Source organism: Mus pahari, chromosome 22, assembly GCF_900095145.1.
Source record: "Mus pahari chromosome 22, PAHARI_EIJ_v1.1, whole genome shotgun sequence".
Classification (NCBI taxonomy): Eukaryota; Metazoa; Chordata; class Mammalia; order Rodentia; family Muridae; genus Mus; species Mus pahari.
In genome coordinates, this window is record NC_034611.1 from 27,879,821 (window position 1) to 27,897,519 (window position 17,699).

General features: G+C 41.5%; 1 protein-coding gene across 1 annotated transcript in view; it reads right to left on the minus strand.

Annotated features, from left to right (window-relative positions):
- Atp6v0d2 (ATPase H+ transporting V0 subunit d2) overlaps positions 1 to 14,386 on the minus strand; it is a 46,636-nt gene extending 32,250 nt beyond the window's left edge. Inside the window, exons 1-2 of the mRNA XM_021222277.1 lie at positions 14,149 to 14,386; positions 2,237 to 2,408 (exon numbers count right to left, since the gene is read on the minus strand). Coding sequence (XP_021077936.1) covers positions 2,237 to 2,408; positions 14,149 to 14,278 — 302 coding nt within the window. The 5' untranslated portion in view covers positions 14,279 to 14,386. The remainder of the gene's footprint in view (positions 1 to 2,236; positions 2,409 to 14,148) is intronic.
- Positions 14,387 to 17,699: the final 3,313 nt, after the last annotated feature.

Genomic DNA, 17,699 nt, shown 5'->3' on the forward strand with positions numbered 1-17,699 from the left:
AGAGAGAGAGAGAGAGAGAGAGAGAGAGAGAGAGAGAGAGAGAGAGAGAGAGTCACACACAACAAATACACAGAGAGAGGGGGAGAGGGAGAGGGAGAGGCCCAGAAGGAAAGATTCTGTCTGTATACATCTGAAATACGGAGGGATGGTTAGGGCATGTGTTATTAGACACACTTGCTTGTAAATATTTTTGTGAAAAAACACATAAGAAATTAAGAAGTGGTTACACTGGAGAGAAGAACTGGGTGAGGATTAAAGGGGTATTAGAATAAGGCAATTTTTATGTGTTTCTGAACTCCAGGAAAGTTATAATTGTGCCTGTTGGTTTTTCATTCTCCTCCTCTCCTCTTCATCGCTCCCCCTCTCCCTCCCTCTTTCTTCCTCCTTTTATGAAATGTGGGTCACAGAGCCCAGGGTTTTTCCCAGGTTGAAGAGTACTCTCCTACTGCACACCCTACTCAGCCATATTTTTTTCTTGACAATATTATTCTTGAAGCGTAGTTGATCCTTCAATATCACAACACAGTCATTGTTGGTCTTGTCCAGTACCAACGGCAGAAAGGTCACATTGATTTGCTCATTCTAAGCTTGGGATGTAGTTCTGTTTCTGAGGAGTATTTTCGAGTTGCCATTTTTTTAGATTCAAATACATATCTCATATAATGTGAGAAGTCTTTCTGACACATTTTCGCTTCAGTCCAAAGTCAGGTACCGTTGCAGTAAATCTCCAACCCCAATAAGCCCATGCAAAAACCACACAGCTCAGTTACAATATTTATAAGCTGCACACCTAGATTTCAGATTTACCACACTACTCTATTCCCCAGCTATGAGATCCATTGGTACTTGTGACTTCTCTGTTCCATCTTCTTTCCAACTCCTCTTCCTCTGTCTTCCTTTCTTTCCTTTGTCTCCTCCTCTTTCCTCTCCCCTCCCCCCCCCCTGTCTCTAAAACCTCCAGCCCCACCTTCCCTTCCACTGCCCAATCAGAGGCTCTAGCTTTTATTTGACCAGTTAAAATGGAAAGACAGTTCAGATAAAATCACCTGAGTACATGATCCACGCCTCATCGGGACAGCCCCTCTTGAGCTAACAAAATGGACATCAAATACAAGCATCACCAGGGCAATCAACAACAAGGCACAGTGCCATCCAGTTGTGATCAGCTCAGCAGACATTTTGGGTACCCCTAGTTCCACTCTTCAGTCAGGAGACTAAGTTCAGAGCTGATGATATTTGCAGAACAGAAGAAGGGATGATGGAGGTGCTACAGTACTGTAGCACCGTTGTCATTTTATAGTCATAGAGGAAGGGGTCCAACTGCCCCTTTAGAAGGCTCCTCTGCCATTTGCTCATCTGCCCTCACCTTTATACCTGTTCCTCAGAACCTAGCTCCATAGTTTTCTTCCAGGCCCTTCTTACATGCACCCCAATGCTCACTTTATTTGATTCATTAACATTTTTCTTATTTCTGTCTATTGCTAAACACAGTGCCACATACAAAGTCCTGTGTTTTCATTTCATTCTTTTTTTTTTTTTACTTTTTGATCCATACAACTCAGCATATGCATTATCTTTCTATGAATGCATCACATGCCTGAGTACCAAGCACTTGTATAGAACTTAGGTCTACTAGTTATAACATTGTACCTTATAATTGAATTTGATCTGTACAATATACAGCATATCCATTTTAAGTCTTTGTTTTTAGTTGGGATAACTAGAGTGGTACAAAGCTAGTTCAAATGGCTCCTGTGAGCACTGGTATAGTTTAAGTACCACTTATTACTATGTGAGAATTGTAATTTCCTTTAGAATGAGGAGCACACACATTGACAAATTGAAACCACCAATAAGAGACTATAGCATGTGCGTCTATGCCAAGAGGCACTTGAACTGGGAGCAAGGGACCAGACCTTTAGAGCAATTTGCAATGTCTTCCCCAACCCTATAAGTGATATAAAAAGAGTCACACTTCAAGCATTAGCCACACTGAGTATTCATTAAAACAAAAACACTATACATGAGGGTTACCACCACCTCACATCTGCTTAATAGTCATGATGTCTTCTCTATCAAAAAACTAGGTTGTAAATTTACCAGTTGCTAAAATCTCTATGTATTCAAAATTACAGACCATATGAAGGTCTGTCACACATACTCAGACCCACTGGCCCTCTTATAACTGTTAGGGGTCACCATCCACCACACTGGGTTTTAGCAGAGCTCCACTTACGTCATGTAGGTGAGAAATGTGCTCAGGGGCTCCAAGGAATGATTCCGGAAATAGTCAAACTCTCTGCAGAGCTTCTTCCTCATTTCTGTGTCAATTTTGGAAACAGTGAGAGGGTTTGTTTCATTAGCCAGGAAGTTGCCATAGTCCGTGGTCTGGAGATGAATTTTCAGATCTGAAATGTGAAGCGTTCCCGAGCGAAGTTAAACTTGGAGATATGCTTGTGGTAACGTTAAGGTAGAGACACTCTCACTATCTTCTTAGACTTTAACAGAGGTGCACACATTACTAGAGAAGAGTGTTGATCTTTAAAGAAATGAAAGGGTCAACATAAACACTGATTTTGAAGCACACTGTAAGAATGCCAAAGCTATCTAAGAAACTTAGTATTATTTCTACAGCTAAAAAGCAGGCAAGTAAACAAACAGACCCTGAGGCCAGAGTGGTTAATCTTGACTGTCAATTTAACGGGATCTGGAGTCAAGTGAGAGATAGACCCCTAGGCCGATCATTTCCATGAAAAGTTAACCAAAGGGAGAATGCTCTCCCTCAGAGTATGTTGCACATTCTGGTGGAGGTCCAGATACACAGAAACGTGTCCTCTGCTTGACAGCTTTCATTGTATGCTGGTCAAGTATGTCTCTTCTATTGCTGCAGTTGACCACTGCTGTGATCTTGTCAACTCAGGACCAGGGGACTCTCAAGGAATCAGTTAGGCCTTCAGCAGCGCAGTTACACGGACTGAGCACCAATGGGTTGTCAGCCCTTCCAGCATGCAGATGGTGGTCACTGTAGAACACTTGAGACCCTATGGGTTATTAACCATTCTAGTGAAATTCTCTATTGCAACACAACACTAATTCTATCAGTTCTGTTTTTCTGTAGAACCCCCACTAAGGATGGATTCATGTGGGCCAGATTTAATCTTTTGTAAGTAGTTTGTGAAATTTGAAAATGTTAAAGCTCTGTCCACCTTGAGGAAAAGAGAGACTAGGAAGAGCTGCCATAGATAAAGGGTGACAACCCTTGTGACTGGATTTCAGTGTTCTTTTGTTACAGATGATGAAACTGAAGTCCAGGGAGGAGGGCAAAATGGTGGAGTCATATGGAGGTCATACTAGAACTAGAAGAGAAGGTATTGTGCTCTAAGACTCAAGCATTGATTCTGCACCACTATTCTTCAAATGGCAATGGTTTGTGTTGCCAGAGAATTGGACTCAATTCCAGCTTCATTTTATTTTCTGTCCTTCCTCAAGAAGCCATGTGCCATATTTTGTTACTGTTGATCCCAACCTACTTTCTAGAATAAAATAAGCAAAGTGGGATTCAAAGCAATGTTTAATTGACTTTAAACTCATTCAAATTCTGTACTTTGCTGTCAGTCAGTGCAATCATTATCACATACTCTACAAAGCCTCAATTTTCTGTGACAAAACTCTTTAAGTTCATTGATCTGAACTTGAGAACTGGTTGCTAATACTTCTGGCATAGCGCCTGCTGTGTTTTGAGTACTCCATAGACTCATCTCTGAACACGGTTCCCAGCTGCTAGTGCTGCATTGGGAGGTTGGGACTGTGGCCTATTTAACAGAATAGAATTACTGCGAGTAGGTTTCAAAGTTGACATCTGGTTCTGGTTTAATCTCTTTGCTTCCTGATCCACCATGCGAATGAACCATGATACAAGTTCCATGGCCTCGGTCTAAACCGCGTTCTTCACTGTGGTTTGCTGAACAGTTAAGTGGGAGATGTTAAAATTAAAAATACACCTACCATAAAATCTAGTAACCCCATTACTGGGTGCGTGCTCAAAGGCACTGAAATCAGTACATTGAAGAGACATTTGCACATGTACAGTTATTGCAGTATTAAACACAATAACAAAGCCAGGGATAGGACTGGAGGGTCTTGGTGTTGAACAGGTGTTGGTTAAAAGATACAATAAATCTGGTAGAGGACTATATCAATATAGCTATTTCAGAACAAGGAAACAATAAATAATGGGTGATTCTATATCTCAAATCATCAACGGAATATGTCTTAAAACTTCTCACAACAAATGATATGTGAGGTAATGTTTATGCTAATTTGCTTAACTGAACAACTCGACCATATGTAAGTAGAGCTCTCAGTATATCCTGTGAAACTGAGTGTGGTGGTACACACCTTTAATCTGAGCACTGATGAGGGAAGCAGAGGCAGACAGATCTCTGCGTTTGAGGAGCCTGCCCTCATAGTGAGTCATTGCATAGTAGTCACACAGTAAGTTCCAGGCCAGTCAAGGCTACATAGTACGAGCCTGCCTCTAACATCAAATAAAAAGAAAACCAAACAAACCAATACTCCATTTATGTTGACATTATAGACAGGAGTAAAAATTTCAATGTGCTTTTTGCACAGTAGACTGATCACAGGTTAAATTTATGTTGAATAGTTAGAGTATTACGTTATGGTAGCCTGTCATGGTGTTATATCTTGGCATTTAGGGGCCTGATGCCAGCCTGGGCTAAAGAGCAAGATTCTGCATAAACAAATAAGGCAAGTAAATAAATAACAACACAAATGTAGTGTGTGTGTTAGTTACTTTGCTTGAAAATATGACAAAATATCTGACAGAAGTAGCTTGAAGGAAAATGGTTTATTTTGGCTGCTGGCTCAAGAAAGGATAGAGAACCAAGAGATGTCTCAGCAGCGAAGAGGCTTTTGTTGCTCTCCCAGAGAGCCAAGATTCAATTCCTTGCACCCACATGTACTGTTTACAACCATACCATAAGCCTTCTTTTAGGGCTCCAATGACCTCTGTGTGCGCCAGGCATGCATGTGGTACACAGATATATATGTATGCATAGCACTCATGCACATGAAATAAAACGTGTAAGTCTTTTATAAGGAAGCAATAGAGTCATTGAGGTAGGGAGGTTATGGGGGTGGTAGGGTAAGGCATCTGCTTGCACTGTGTCTCCAGTCAGGAAGCAGAGAGAGATGCTGGTACTTAGCTGGCTTCTTCCACTCACTAATTTTTATTCAGTCTGGGATCCACTCAGAGGACAATACTACACCCATGAAGAGTGAGTCTTTGCTTCTCACTTGAGCCTCTATGGAAATTCCCTCAAAAGCACTTTCCTTTATCTTTTAGTTGACTTCAAATCCTGTCACCACAACATTCAAGATTAATGTATCACAAGAATACATATATATATAATATATTGTGATATAATACATATATATATATATATTATATGTATGCATATATATGTATTATATCACAATATATTATATATATAAAACAAATAGTACCTCCACTGATATGTATAATACTTATATTTTATGTACAAAAAATAAAGTTAATTTATTCAAAATATGTATATCATAAAGATAAGTTTTAATATGCCAGTACAGAAAAGATTGTAGGAGAGCAGAAGAATTGAGTCGGAGGAAATAAGTACCTGTCGTCACAGGGAAAGCTCGTTACCTTTACCCTGAGGCTCAGCGGGAGCCTCTCTGAGCTGTGAGAGCGTGGCGCTCAACTGGCAGATGGATCACGTGGTCCTTGAGAGGCTGAGATACACAGCATGGAATTCTTTTTCAGTGTCTTGAGTAGATTTTGGTATCACAGATACTCTTTATTGAATCAATTACCTCTCTAACTCAATTTTAAGCAATTACACTTTGTGCCATGCCTTGTTTGGCTGTCATTTTGGCAGTGCAGACTTTTATGTAATTCTGCAGCTTGTTTCTTCACTACTGAGGATTATTTGCCAACAGAAGCTGCAGAAGTGGCGGTATTCCTTTCAAAGCCATGATATTTTGCTCAGTGACATATGTTTCTTTCAAGCTAAATAACTTTCAAACCTTTCCTCTGCCAATGAGATGTTGCAGTGAAACATCTCTGTTCCAGACCCAGAAGGAATCCTGGAATGCTGAAGCCCTGGAAAATGGAGTTAGAGACCCCTTTCCTTCCCCAGCAGTAACATGATCCAACAGACATTGCAGAACTGCTCAGGGTGGTACAGCTTTCAAAATGGGCTCACTATTTTTTCTATTGCATCGTCCTCAATGCTCACCCAAGTAGGTGTGTCAGCAATCAAGTACATCTGGATAAACAGGTATCTTTACTGTAGGACCTGAGTCATTTAAGAGATTATTTCTTTGTAAAGAGCAAGACACGGATCTTCCAAGCCACTAAGAAACAAGGGAGCTGCCCTCAGAGCACTTCTGGGGACTTCACTCTACCACTTTATTAGTAGAGGTAGTGTGGTGTGTAGTCTGTCCCTCATTAAATGAGAAAATATGATGTTTTGCAGAATGTGGTATCCTTATATACTACATTAATGTAATAGCTTCCAAACAGCAATAGAATAAAAGAAATCTATTAGGTTGTTTGAACGCATGGTAGAGTGGCTCACAGAGTGGGCCACTGTAAATGTGTAAATGTGAATGCATGTTTATGGTCAGGATGTAAAACATTTCTACTGAGGTGCAAAGGGTTGATCCAAAGCTAGGTGGCTAGTGAGTGAGGCAGCAGGTACCTGGGCCATTACTTTCTGTTCACTGATTGGCAGATAGTTTTGGAAAATTACTTTATTTTATGAAGCTTGCTGTTTGAACCTGCTTTTAAAATTTAAATTTGAGAGCTAGGTGTACTGATACATGTCTGTAATCCTAGTCCGCTGAAGGCTGAGATGGGGAGATCAAGAGTTTGGGACCAACCTGGGCTATCCTAGGGAGATTCCGACAAACAACAACAACAACATCAACCCCAGACAAACCACCAAATAAACAAAAGGAAGATCTCTTCTCTCTTGGAGGTTATGCCAAGGAGATTCCTTTAGACACACCTACCATCAAGGGCCTGGATGAAGTAACTGAACCCATTTTCCAACTTTGCTAGTGCCAAGTTTAAGGGTGCCTATTGATCTTTCTCACTCAGTTTCCTGAGCCAGAAAATATTAGAAAGCTTGCACGGCATGAGTACTATCTCTAGCACCAGTGTATCTGTGTGTGCACACGCTCAAGTGCGCGCGCGTGTACACACACACACACACACACACACACACAGAGAGAGAGAGAGTTAGGGGTGAGGGAAGGAGGAACAGAGAGAGAGAGAGAGAGAGAGAGAGAGAGAGAGAGAGAGAGAGAGAGAGTGTCTATACGTGCAGGCTATCCAAGAGGTAAATAAAATGGTAACTCTGGTTTAGTCCTCACCTTTAAAGACACAAATGCAGTATATGAAGAGGCAGTATATACAAACTACTTCAAAATGTTAATTTTCTCTTCCGTGTATTCACCTAATCCCAAACAATTTAATTGTCTAAGAACACTGATTTTTATTCTCTAAATGAGAATAAAAACTGGTATACCCAGTTTCATCATTAGATTTAATAATTATCTAGATTTTTAATACATATATTTGTTATTGTTTCAATATGAAATAACCCCCTCAGGCTCATATGTTAGAATGCTTAGTGTACAGTTGGTGGTGCTGTTTTGGAGATTGTAGAACATTTGGATCACAGCTAGGAAACCCATTGGGAGACGACCTGGAAGATTATAGCCCTTTCTCTACGCCAGTCTTTCCTCTGCTTCTGATCCATAAAGACGGGAACAGACCTCAGCCAAGCTCCTTCATCATGGACTGACACACTGTGCCTTCTATGCCAAGGTAGACTGGTTGTCCCCAAGGCTATGAGATTCACTAAGGCTTTCTTTAAGTCCTGTATATTAGACATTTTGTCACAACAATGAAAAAAGTAATTAGTATGTATAAAGCCAGGCACTTCTTCCTCTATTTTGCTAGCTTAATATTCACACAGTATTAAAACTTTGTAATTCTCTTTAGCATGTCAAATCTTCCCCCTCTCTCTTTCTTCCTCCATTCCTTCTCTCTTCTCTCTCCCCCTTCCTTCTCTCCTCCCCCTCCCTTTCCCCCCTCCTACTCCCCTCTCCCACTCTTTCCCTTTGGCTTCCTCCTAACTCCCTTTCTAGGGTCTTAGAGTTTTGCAAATGCAGGTTAGAGTAGCTTAAACTCAAGACCCTTCTGCCCGAGCCTCCCAACTGCTGGAATCATAGGCATCTTCCAGATCGCTTCATTGACTTCCACTCTTACCTTTTCTTATTTCGGAGGATCATCTGACACTCAGACTCGTGTATCAATCGGTTAATTGAATTTCTTAGGCTCTTTGCTGTTAAGGAGCTTCTAGTATAGAATTTACACCTTGTTAAGAACTGTTTCCATCATGCCATGCTTGTACAAGTGACTTACAAGAGCCACCGGGTGTCTTAAGGATTTTAAAATAAGATTTATAGAATGCATAAAGTGTTTTACCACTAATAATATGATTTTAATCCCTGTTATCACTTAACTTTTCCTTGACCCTTATTTCGTAGACCAAGAGACTGAGGCCTGGAGGGGTGGTATGTTCATGTTTTTCATGCCAGCAAGTCTGTTGCTGGACACAGGCATGACTCTTGTCCAGTGTCATGTTGAGCATCCTTATTGTCATAATCTGACTTCCAACACACATCAACATTTTCTTCAACCCAAACATGGACTAGTTATTGCAATGCTACCACCAGACTGACTCACTTGCCTTTTGTTTTCTTGTAAGTCACTGGCTTCCCCAACTGTCCAGAATGCTTATGTGTCTTAAGCCTTCCTCCAAGGCCATCCGGGTAAGCATTCTTCAAATACTGTTTCAAGTTTGGTTTACTTTCATGCATAAATTGTAACCATTTTTGTATTTTTAATTTTTAGTGATTTTTTTCTTTACTAACGATATCTTTAGCTAGATAGGAACAGACATTTTCCAGGAAAATCAGATGAAGGGAATTTGTGAATGAAGGAATCTGTCTAAAATAGTGAAAATGTTTTGGACTTGAAGCTTGAAAGAAGGACAGGCAGAGGTCAGCTGACACTGTGGCCTAGTCGAAGCCGCCAATATGCTTTGGAAGAATGGCAGTGTTGTGTATACATTCTAAATTCAAAACAAATCTAAGTGCTAGAATGAGAGGCACAAATTATGTGCAATGGTTCAGAAAAAGTCTATGGAATAACAGCCTATCTCCTATATGTAGTTTTCCCCTTTGTCACAGAATGTATTCTTTAATTTGTGTGTGTGTGTGTGTGTGTGTGTGTGTGTGTGTGTGTGTGTATACAAGGAAAAATTTTAATATTTCTTATCTACCACATTCACACACATCCGGCACTCATTTTTGTCTTTGGGTAATTATTATAATACTTATATTTAGTTTCCTTTAAATCCTTACACATTATTTGCATCTACATAATTTTTTTTTTTAATTTCTTAAGACATTTAAAAAAAGACCTATCACCTTTTAAGAGGCCAAGACATAGCACACTACATGAAACTTGCTTTGCTTAGCTCACTTCATGTGCCTTGGTGGTCTTTCACTTCCACTCTCTTGGACTTGCTTCTTTGGGTTTTCATTTTTCCCAGCGGTAGAATATTCAATGATAAGAATGTCCTACCGGTGGACCTTTGTGTGGCACCTGTGGAGGTTTGGATTAGACTATTCCTCATAGGCTTCGGCAAGTGACTAGCTGGTCCCCAAGATGGTGGGTGGCATTGTTAAGGGAACCTAAGGACATGTGTCCTTGCTGGAGGAAGTACTTCACTGGGTGATGAGCTCTGAGGTTTCAAAGCCTTAGTGCCATTTCTCACTCTCTTTCTCTGCTTTCTGTTTGGTGTTCAGAATGTAAGCTCTCAGCTTCAGTTCTAGCTGCCATGCCTCTGCTATCATGGGCTCATCTCTCTGGAACCAGAACATCCAATAAACCCTTCCTTCTTTAATTTGCCCTGGTCACTGTATTTTATCACAGCAATAGAAAAGTAACCAACACCACATCCATCTTTTGCTGTTCCAAAAAGTATCACAGTGAGGAATATTTGCACACACGTCTTCTCACATGAGGGTCAATCTGAGGGGATGTGGAGTTCCCAGGCACTGTTTTTATGTATTTGGAATGTTGATGAGATCTTCTCCACTGCCCTTCCCTTCTTAAGAATTTACTTATTTTAGCCATTTCATTTTCTAGAAGGAGAGACCTTTTAAGGCAGGCACTATATCTTATCCATGTTTACTTCTTTGGCCCTAGCTAGAAAGGGTTTCGTGTAAAAGTGGCTGAATTAGTTTCTATTTGAAGGTACAGATGGAGAAAGACTAGAGATCAGCCCTTTTAAAAAGACCCAACTGTTATGACTGTAACAAGCGTGGCTTGCATTCTCTTCTGTGGCAAAGCGAGCAATGGGAACATCTTATCTAGAGTCTTGTCTAGACAAGACAGCAGAGCCAGCACATATTTTCATCTTGCTCAGAAAAATATTATTCATTACTAAACTTCAGGTATTACTGTCTCCATCTTGTTGTTTTCTAAGAGCTAAGACTATTTGCACAAGTATTTGCAGTAGAGATTCTGAAAATAATGTGTTAGCTCTTAACACAGTAATAGCTTCCTTCTTTTGTTCCCGGGAAAGACTGACTCAATGGCTCTCATGACTACTTCGTGCTTGCATTAGTCAGGGTCAGACTTGGAATGGGTGAGTATTTCTGAGCACATTTGCTCAGTTACACTCACAAGCCTGTACCATCCTGAATATGAAGACCCCTAAAGTTTTCCTGGACAATTTTATTGTGTGCCTTCTAAACTTGCTTGAAATACTTTGTGTTCTTTTTCGAACAGTGAGTTGCTATCACATCAGAAGATGATTAAACAGGCTTTAAAATGTTTAGACAGGCTTTAAAACAGTGAAACAAAATTAGCCTTTGCCAAGTTAGCTTTTCTTTTGCAAAATGCACCTGCTTCAACATCTTGCTGTGAGAGCAGAGCTCCAGCTTCTCTTCTTTATCCACAGTTTATATAGTGCATTCTCCACTGAAGTAAACAGAAGTCCCCATGTCCTTAATTTACATCCCAGCAAGTGCCCTTGACTGATTCTTAATCCCGAATTAGCTCCGGAGGCACCTGCATATCCACAGAAGGAACAAATACATTTCTTTTCGGAGCTATTTAATTCCTAACGTTCTAGAAATGAACCAAGTAGGCAGTCTGTATTGTTTCTATCAGCAAACCAGAATTGACATCAAAACATCATGGCTGTGTTTGTGCTCTGGGTGTGTGTTGTTGGAGAGCTTTATGCATGCATGGCTGGGCAGGTGGTAAACACTCTACCACTGAGCCATGGTTCCTGGTAGATGTTATGTACTTCAGAGTAGAAGTGTAGTGCACAAAGAGACTCTGAGAGCTCTATTTTCTGTTGTTGCTGGCCTGTAGTTTGATCACAGTCATCCTGAGCCTCAGCATCCTCACCTTTTCAAGGCAAAGAGGTCTTAACTAAGCAGCTTGAGATGAGGTTCAAAGGTTAAGAGTGCTTGGGGGGGGGGCTGTATCTTAGTTCTCATTGTATAAGGTGGTGCTCACCCTTCTGCTTGGAGAGCTCCAAGGCATCCCATGCTCTCTTTTGACCTCTGTGGACACCTACATACATGTGGCATACACTCATGTATACAAATGGACACACACACACACACACACACACACACACAGATACACACACACACACACACACACACACACATGTACACGCTGCAGTGGCAGCGCGTGTCTTTAAACCCAGCGCTTGGGAGGCAGAGATAGGCAGGTTTCTGAGTTCGAGGCCAGCCTGGTCTACAGAGTGAGTTCCAGAACAGTCAGGGTTATACAGAGAAACCTTGTCTCAAAAAACAAAAAAAATTATTTATAAGTTTTCTTATTTGAATTTTCTGCATCTATGATAACTCACATGTGGTTTACTGATTTTTGATTGTCAGTATTTCTGGGTATCTTCAGGTATGGGTGGAGGCAATCCCTATAAGCTATCATGAGATTCTGTTGGGTCAGCCTGTCTTTCTGAGTCTGTGCATAGATACCTGGAAACTTAATAATCGAAAACGATGCATATTGAAAAGAAAGAGAGAGACAATCAGAAAGTTTAATTATTATAAAGCAATGATGCATGTGTCAGGGTTTCTTAACTAGGATTCAGGGATTCTGTCAGGTGGTCCACTGCCCCTTAGCATAGTTTGGGAAGTTATGTGTGGGGGAAACATACAGAAGCATCCTGAGGTCTCCAAATGGGTCTGAATTTTTTTCTTGACGTTAAACATACTAAATTCAACTACAGCTAGGTGACTATTCTGGGGCCAGATATATGCTATATACACTCCCTTCTTCCCTTTTACTTTCAATGGAATCTTTTGGTTAAAATTCCCCATGGCAAAAAGTCTTGTAGCTTAAAAAAAAAATTAAATTAAATTTAAATTATGTGTATATGTATGTAAGGGGGTGGTTATCTGCACGTGAGTGCAGGTGCTTTTGGGGCATCAGATGCCCCTGGAGCTGGCGATATTAGATGGCTGTGAGGTGTCCAGTGGGGATGCTGTGAACTGAATTCAGGTCCTCCGTCAGAGCGGAACTTACTCTTAACCACTGAGCCATCTCGCTGGTCCTGGTGGTAACTTTTAAGTCTTGATTTGTAGCCTCTTTGCATTTTCTGTCCTAGAATTATTTCTCTGACTTTCATACAACTTCTTTGATTCTCTCTGAATCCTTGTATGAGCAGTATGTGTTTGCTGTCACAAAGACATCTTAGTGGTTGCTTGGATTTAAATTAGCATTTTTACTGCTTGTAGAGGCTTCACTCAAAACTATAAAAAATTTATCCAAACAGCTGACTTCTCTCTGAGTAAGTATTCTGCCATGGGTTAAGGTTCCTGTTTTCCCCCTCCTTTAATTTAGACATGCATTTCTATAAGTAATTAACATTTCCTGGTCACCACACTCCTAACTGAGTATGCTGTATTTGGAATTATGTATCATTGTTTGTAGTCAATAGAATTGTCATCTGAAAGATCTATGTATACAAAAAAAAAAAAAAAAAAATCAAGGGCAAAGCAAGGTTGATCTCACCTTGGGCATTTAACTCTGGCTGTAACTAGTCACAACCATACAATTGTGATCCCAGTTCCCCTCAGCCTTACAAGGAAGCCAGAAAAGTCACTGTCAGTTTGTTTTTTTTTTAAATATGGTTTGTTCCCTTCCACATCTACTAATTAATTCCTTTTCTAAACTTTTTTTCCCCTTAGTACTTACTTACATCTAGAATAATCTAGACATCTCTCAAAATGAATAAGCGAAGCTGTTTTTATTAAGAAAATGGTTGCTGATATATATTCTTGGTTAACGTTTGAGAAAAATGTCAATTAAGGGAAATTATCATTTACTGAGTGCTTCACTATTCTTCCCTTAGTAACTAAATAGGAATTATTACCAGGTGCCTATGGGAGGACTTTCGAGGCTCAGGGGCTTGGAGAAACCAGGTCACTAACTTAGATGTAGCAGAAGTCAAGGTCAGGATTTTAACACACAGTAGATCCCCCACACTGCTGGCTTTTCCTTTCCTCTTGCCCTTCAGCTAAAGGCAAATCTCAAACAAATTCTCCAATCATTACTGAAAAACTGGAGCTAGACAAAAATCTCTCCAAGCCAAACATATTATCTGTTTCTTTTTTTTTTTTTCTACATAGACTCTAAGTAGGCTGGTGAAGGTTCTTGCTAAATAATGTTTGTAATTACGTGGATAAAAATAGATAGGACAAAGGAAACACAGTACTTTAAAGTATAATTAAATACCTTAGAATGGAAGGAAATATTAAATTGCATGTAGACAATATGGCAAACAGAGATATTTTACTTCTCACCACCAAGGTCCCTAAACCACAGGCCTCTGGGCATCTGAACTCCAGGACCAAGACCCTCTCCAGGACTTCTGCCCAGGAGAGCACAGCTCCTTCCCTTCCTTCCAGAGAGTTACATCCTGTTTGTTCCTTTGCCTTAATGGGATGAGGTGAGAGGCTTACCTTCCAAGGTCTCACACTGCACTAGGTTGACATAGTCCTGCTGGGTGAGGAGGCTGGCTTTGCATCCTCGCACCAGGCCCTCCAGGTAGCCGTGGTCCACATTGAAGCACAGCTCTGCAGTTTCCAGCATATTGCTCAGGCTGAAGTGGCTCTGAGTCCTGGAGAGCCACTGAATAGTGGCCCTGGTCCTGGAAAGTGTGGGTGTTGTGGTGGCTCAGCTGATAGTCAGGGTGCTTCTGACTAGTTTGCTCCAGTTTCAGAGGCAGTCAACACAGTGCCTGGGTCTTGTTTTTACAACAACAGTGAGTCGTCAGTCAAATGGTTTAAGTGCACCAGAGAGAATGTGGCTGTCAGGAGGAGAGCTGAGAGGAGGGGTCTTGGCATCTCCTCTCTCACACAGTCCAAGGTCATGCCCAGTTTTGCCAGTGACACCGGGTTGTTGTAAATATACTTTCCCACATCAGGACATTAATTATAAATTACATTTATTTCCTTTTTAGGGGAACTGTTAATATGAACAAATGTCTCTTATTTTTTGAGACAGGGTTTTTTCCCTGTCTGGGAATAGCCTTGGCTGTCTGGAAACTCACTTTATAGACCAGGTTAGCCTTGAACTCTCAGAAATCCACCTGCCTCAGCCTCCGAATGGTGGGATTAAAGGCACGAGCCACAACGCCCAGTCTAAAACTTCCCTTTTTAAAACACTGAAAAAATGCTGGGTGTGATGGTTCACGCCTTTAACACAAAGCTATTGAGAGACAGTGCTTGGAGAGTTGCCATGAGTTTGAGGACAGCTTGAGTTACAGAGTGAAACTCCTCTATCAAAAATTAAAATAACCAAGAAGCATTAAAAAAAGAAAAGAGCAACAACACATACTTGTAACAGAGGAGATAATTTTGTAATATAGTGTATTTTTGTTAAGCAAATTAGCAATGCCTTGACATTGCCAAGGGCTGCCAGCTATTTCTTAACCAGTCTATAGTCAGAACATCACAATTACATAATAATAAACTACTACCTTTGCACATTTCGGTGGATGATTATGCAGTCTTTATTTTCTTTTGGTCCTGTGGTTACTTTGAGTCGGATGCTATGACTCCCCAAGTCACAGGTAACAAGTCAGATTTCCAAAGCTGTGAGGCAGCTCAGAAGGCACAGCTGGCAGCACTGTAGATGTTAATGCAGGGGGCACTTAACCATTGAAGTTTTATACTCCAAAAAAGTGGCTGTTCTTCTCATATACTTAGCTCACAAACTATCAAATGTCTTCCGCATGGCTTTCTGGGACAGGGTTTCCTATGTATTCTGTCAAGTGATCGCAAGGAGTAGAAAATTCTAATCAATGTAAATTCTACTGTAGTATTTGTTTTGTTGTGTTGTTGTTGTTGACTTACCATAGATAATCAAACTCTTAGCTTTGCTCAGTGCCCACGTCTGAATATCTGCAATTGACCGGAGACCAAGGTTCTTATTGTATTGCTACAGTCAGCTCTCCTACAGTTCCACCGTCTGTAAACATCCTGAATATGCTTTATCATGAATCATTCATATGAGCTTATTTGTCATTTTCGTAGTTCTAATTTGGCTGTATGTTGTCATTTTATATAGTTAAAAATAGATGGAAATTTATATATAATGTATGACAAAAATTTTTTTTATTATTTTCTTATTATTTTAATTTAATTTTTAATTATTTCTTATTATTTTATTGTTTCCCTATTATTTCTTTCCTTGATGTTATGTCTATTTTATTTGAACGAGCTTTTTTTTTCTCTTTTCATTCCTTTTTGTGTGCTAAATATTGAATCTGGCCCTGGAACAGTCTTAGCACACTATAGCAATGAGCTACCCTGTCACCTAACAGGGAAACATTCCATCTGTCAGTGCGCTCCCATGAAGTTCTCCTTGGCCTGCCATGAGAGGAGAACTTATCCTATGAAAACAGGCAAAATGAACCTGTTTTTCCTAGTATTTAAAAGCTTTTTAAAAAAAGGGGCTTATATATGCTTATTCATGTTCATATGAATACATATACACGTATGTATGTATGTATGTCTGCTGAGTGTGTGCAGGTACCTGCATAGTTCCGAGAGACATCGGGCTCCCTAGAGCTAGAATTACAGGCAGTTGCAAGCCACCTAATGGGGACGCGGGGAACTTAGTCGTAGTCCTCTGCTAGAGCAGGAAATGTTCTTAACTTCTGAGCCTCCTCTCCATTCATAGTATTTCAAAGCGTTTGTCGGAATCAGCAAATGAAACAGAACTAAATGTTCATATTCTGTAGAACAAATGAAGTTCAGCCACATGCTGCTATTGTTCCACTTTTATTTCAAGCATACACTATTACTAACTATGATCATCACATTATACATGAACACCCCAGAACTTATTTGCCTTATGACCAAAAATGTATCGCCCGTGACCACCATCTCCACAGCCCTCCAATCCCCCATCCCTGGTTGTTCACCCCCTTGTTTCTGAAAGTTCAGCTTTTCAGATGCTACATGTGAGATCTAACAGTGTTTGTGTTCTCAGTCCCACAACTGCATACGTGCAGCTAAAGGAGTTGACATCAGTATTTCAAAAGAACATACTGCCAGGTTTATTGTGGGGCTATTGAAAATAGCCAAGACTTGCAAATACCTGGGGCATCCATCAACAAATGAGTGCAGAAAAAAAGGTGATGTGTGTGTTTGTTGTTATTAGTACAAAACTAAGGAAATCCTGCCATTGTCAACAACATAGATGAACCATGAGCAGTTTACCATTGTTAATACATGTTTGAGAGAAGCCCCTTGTGCTGGGCTGGGCTGTGCTGGGCTGCACTGGGTTGGGCTGTGCTGTGCTGTGCCGTGCTGGACTGGGCTGTGCTGGGCTGGGCTGGGCTGCACTGGGTTGGGCTGTGCTGTGCTGTGCTGTGCTGTGCTGTGCTGTGCTGTGCTGGGCTGGGCTGGGCTGGGCTGGGCTGAGCTGGGCTAGACTATGCTGGGCTGGACTGGGCTGCACTGGGCTGGGCTGGGCTGGGCTGCACTGGGCTGGACTGTGCTGGACTGTGCTGGGCTGTGCTGGGCTGGACTGTGCTGGGCTGTGCTGGGCTGTGCTGGGCTGGACTGTGCTGGGCTGTGCTGGGCTGGACTGTGCTGGGCTGAGCTGGGCTGGACTATGCTGGGCTGGGCTGGTGGGCTGGGCTGTGCTGGGCTGAGCTGTGCTGAGCTGGACTGTGCTGGGCTGAGCTGGGCTGGACTATGCTGGGCTGGGCTGGTGGGCTGTGCTGTGCTGGGCTGAGCTGTGCTGGGCTGGGCTGGACTATGCTGGGCTGCACTGGACTGGACTGTGCTGGGCTGTGCTGGGTTGTGCTGTGCTGGGTTGTGCTAGGCTGTGCTGTGCTGTGCTGTGCTNGACTGTGCTGGACTGTGCTGTGCTGTGCTGGGCTGGGCTGTGCTGTGCTGTGCTGGACTGTGCTGTGCTGTGCTGTGCTGGGCTGGGCTGGGTTGTGCTAGGCTGTGCTGTGCTGTGCTGTGCTGTGCTGTGCTGTGCTGTGCTGTGCTGG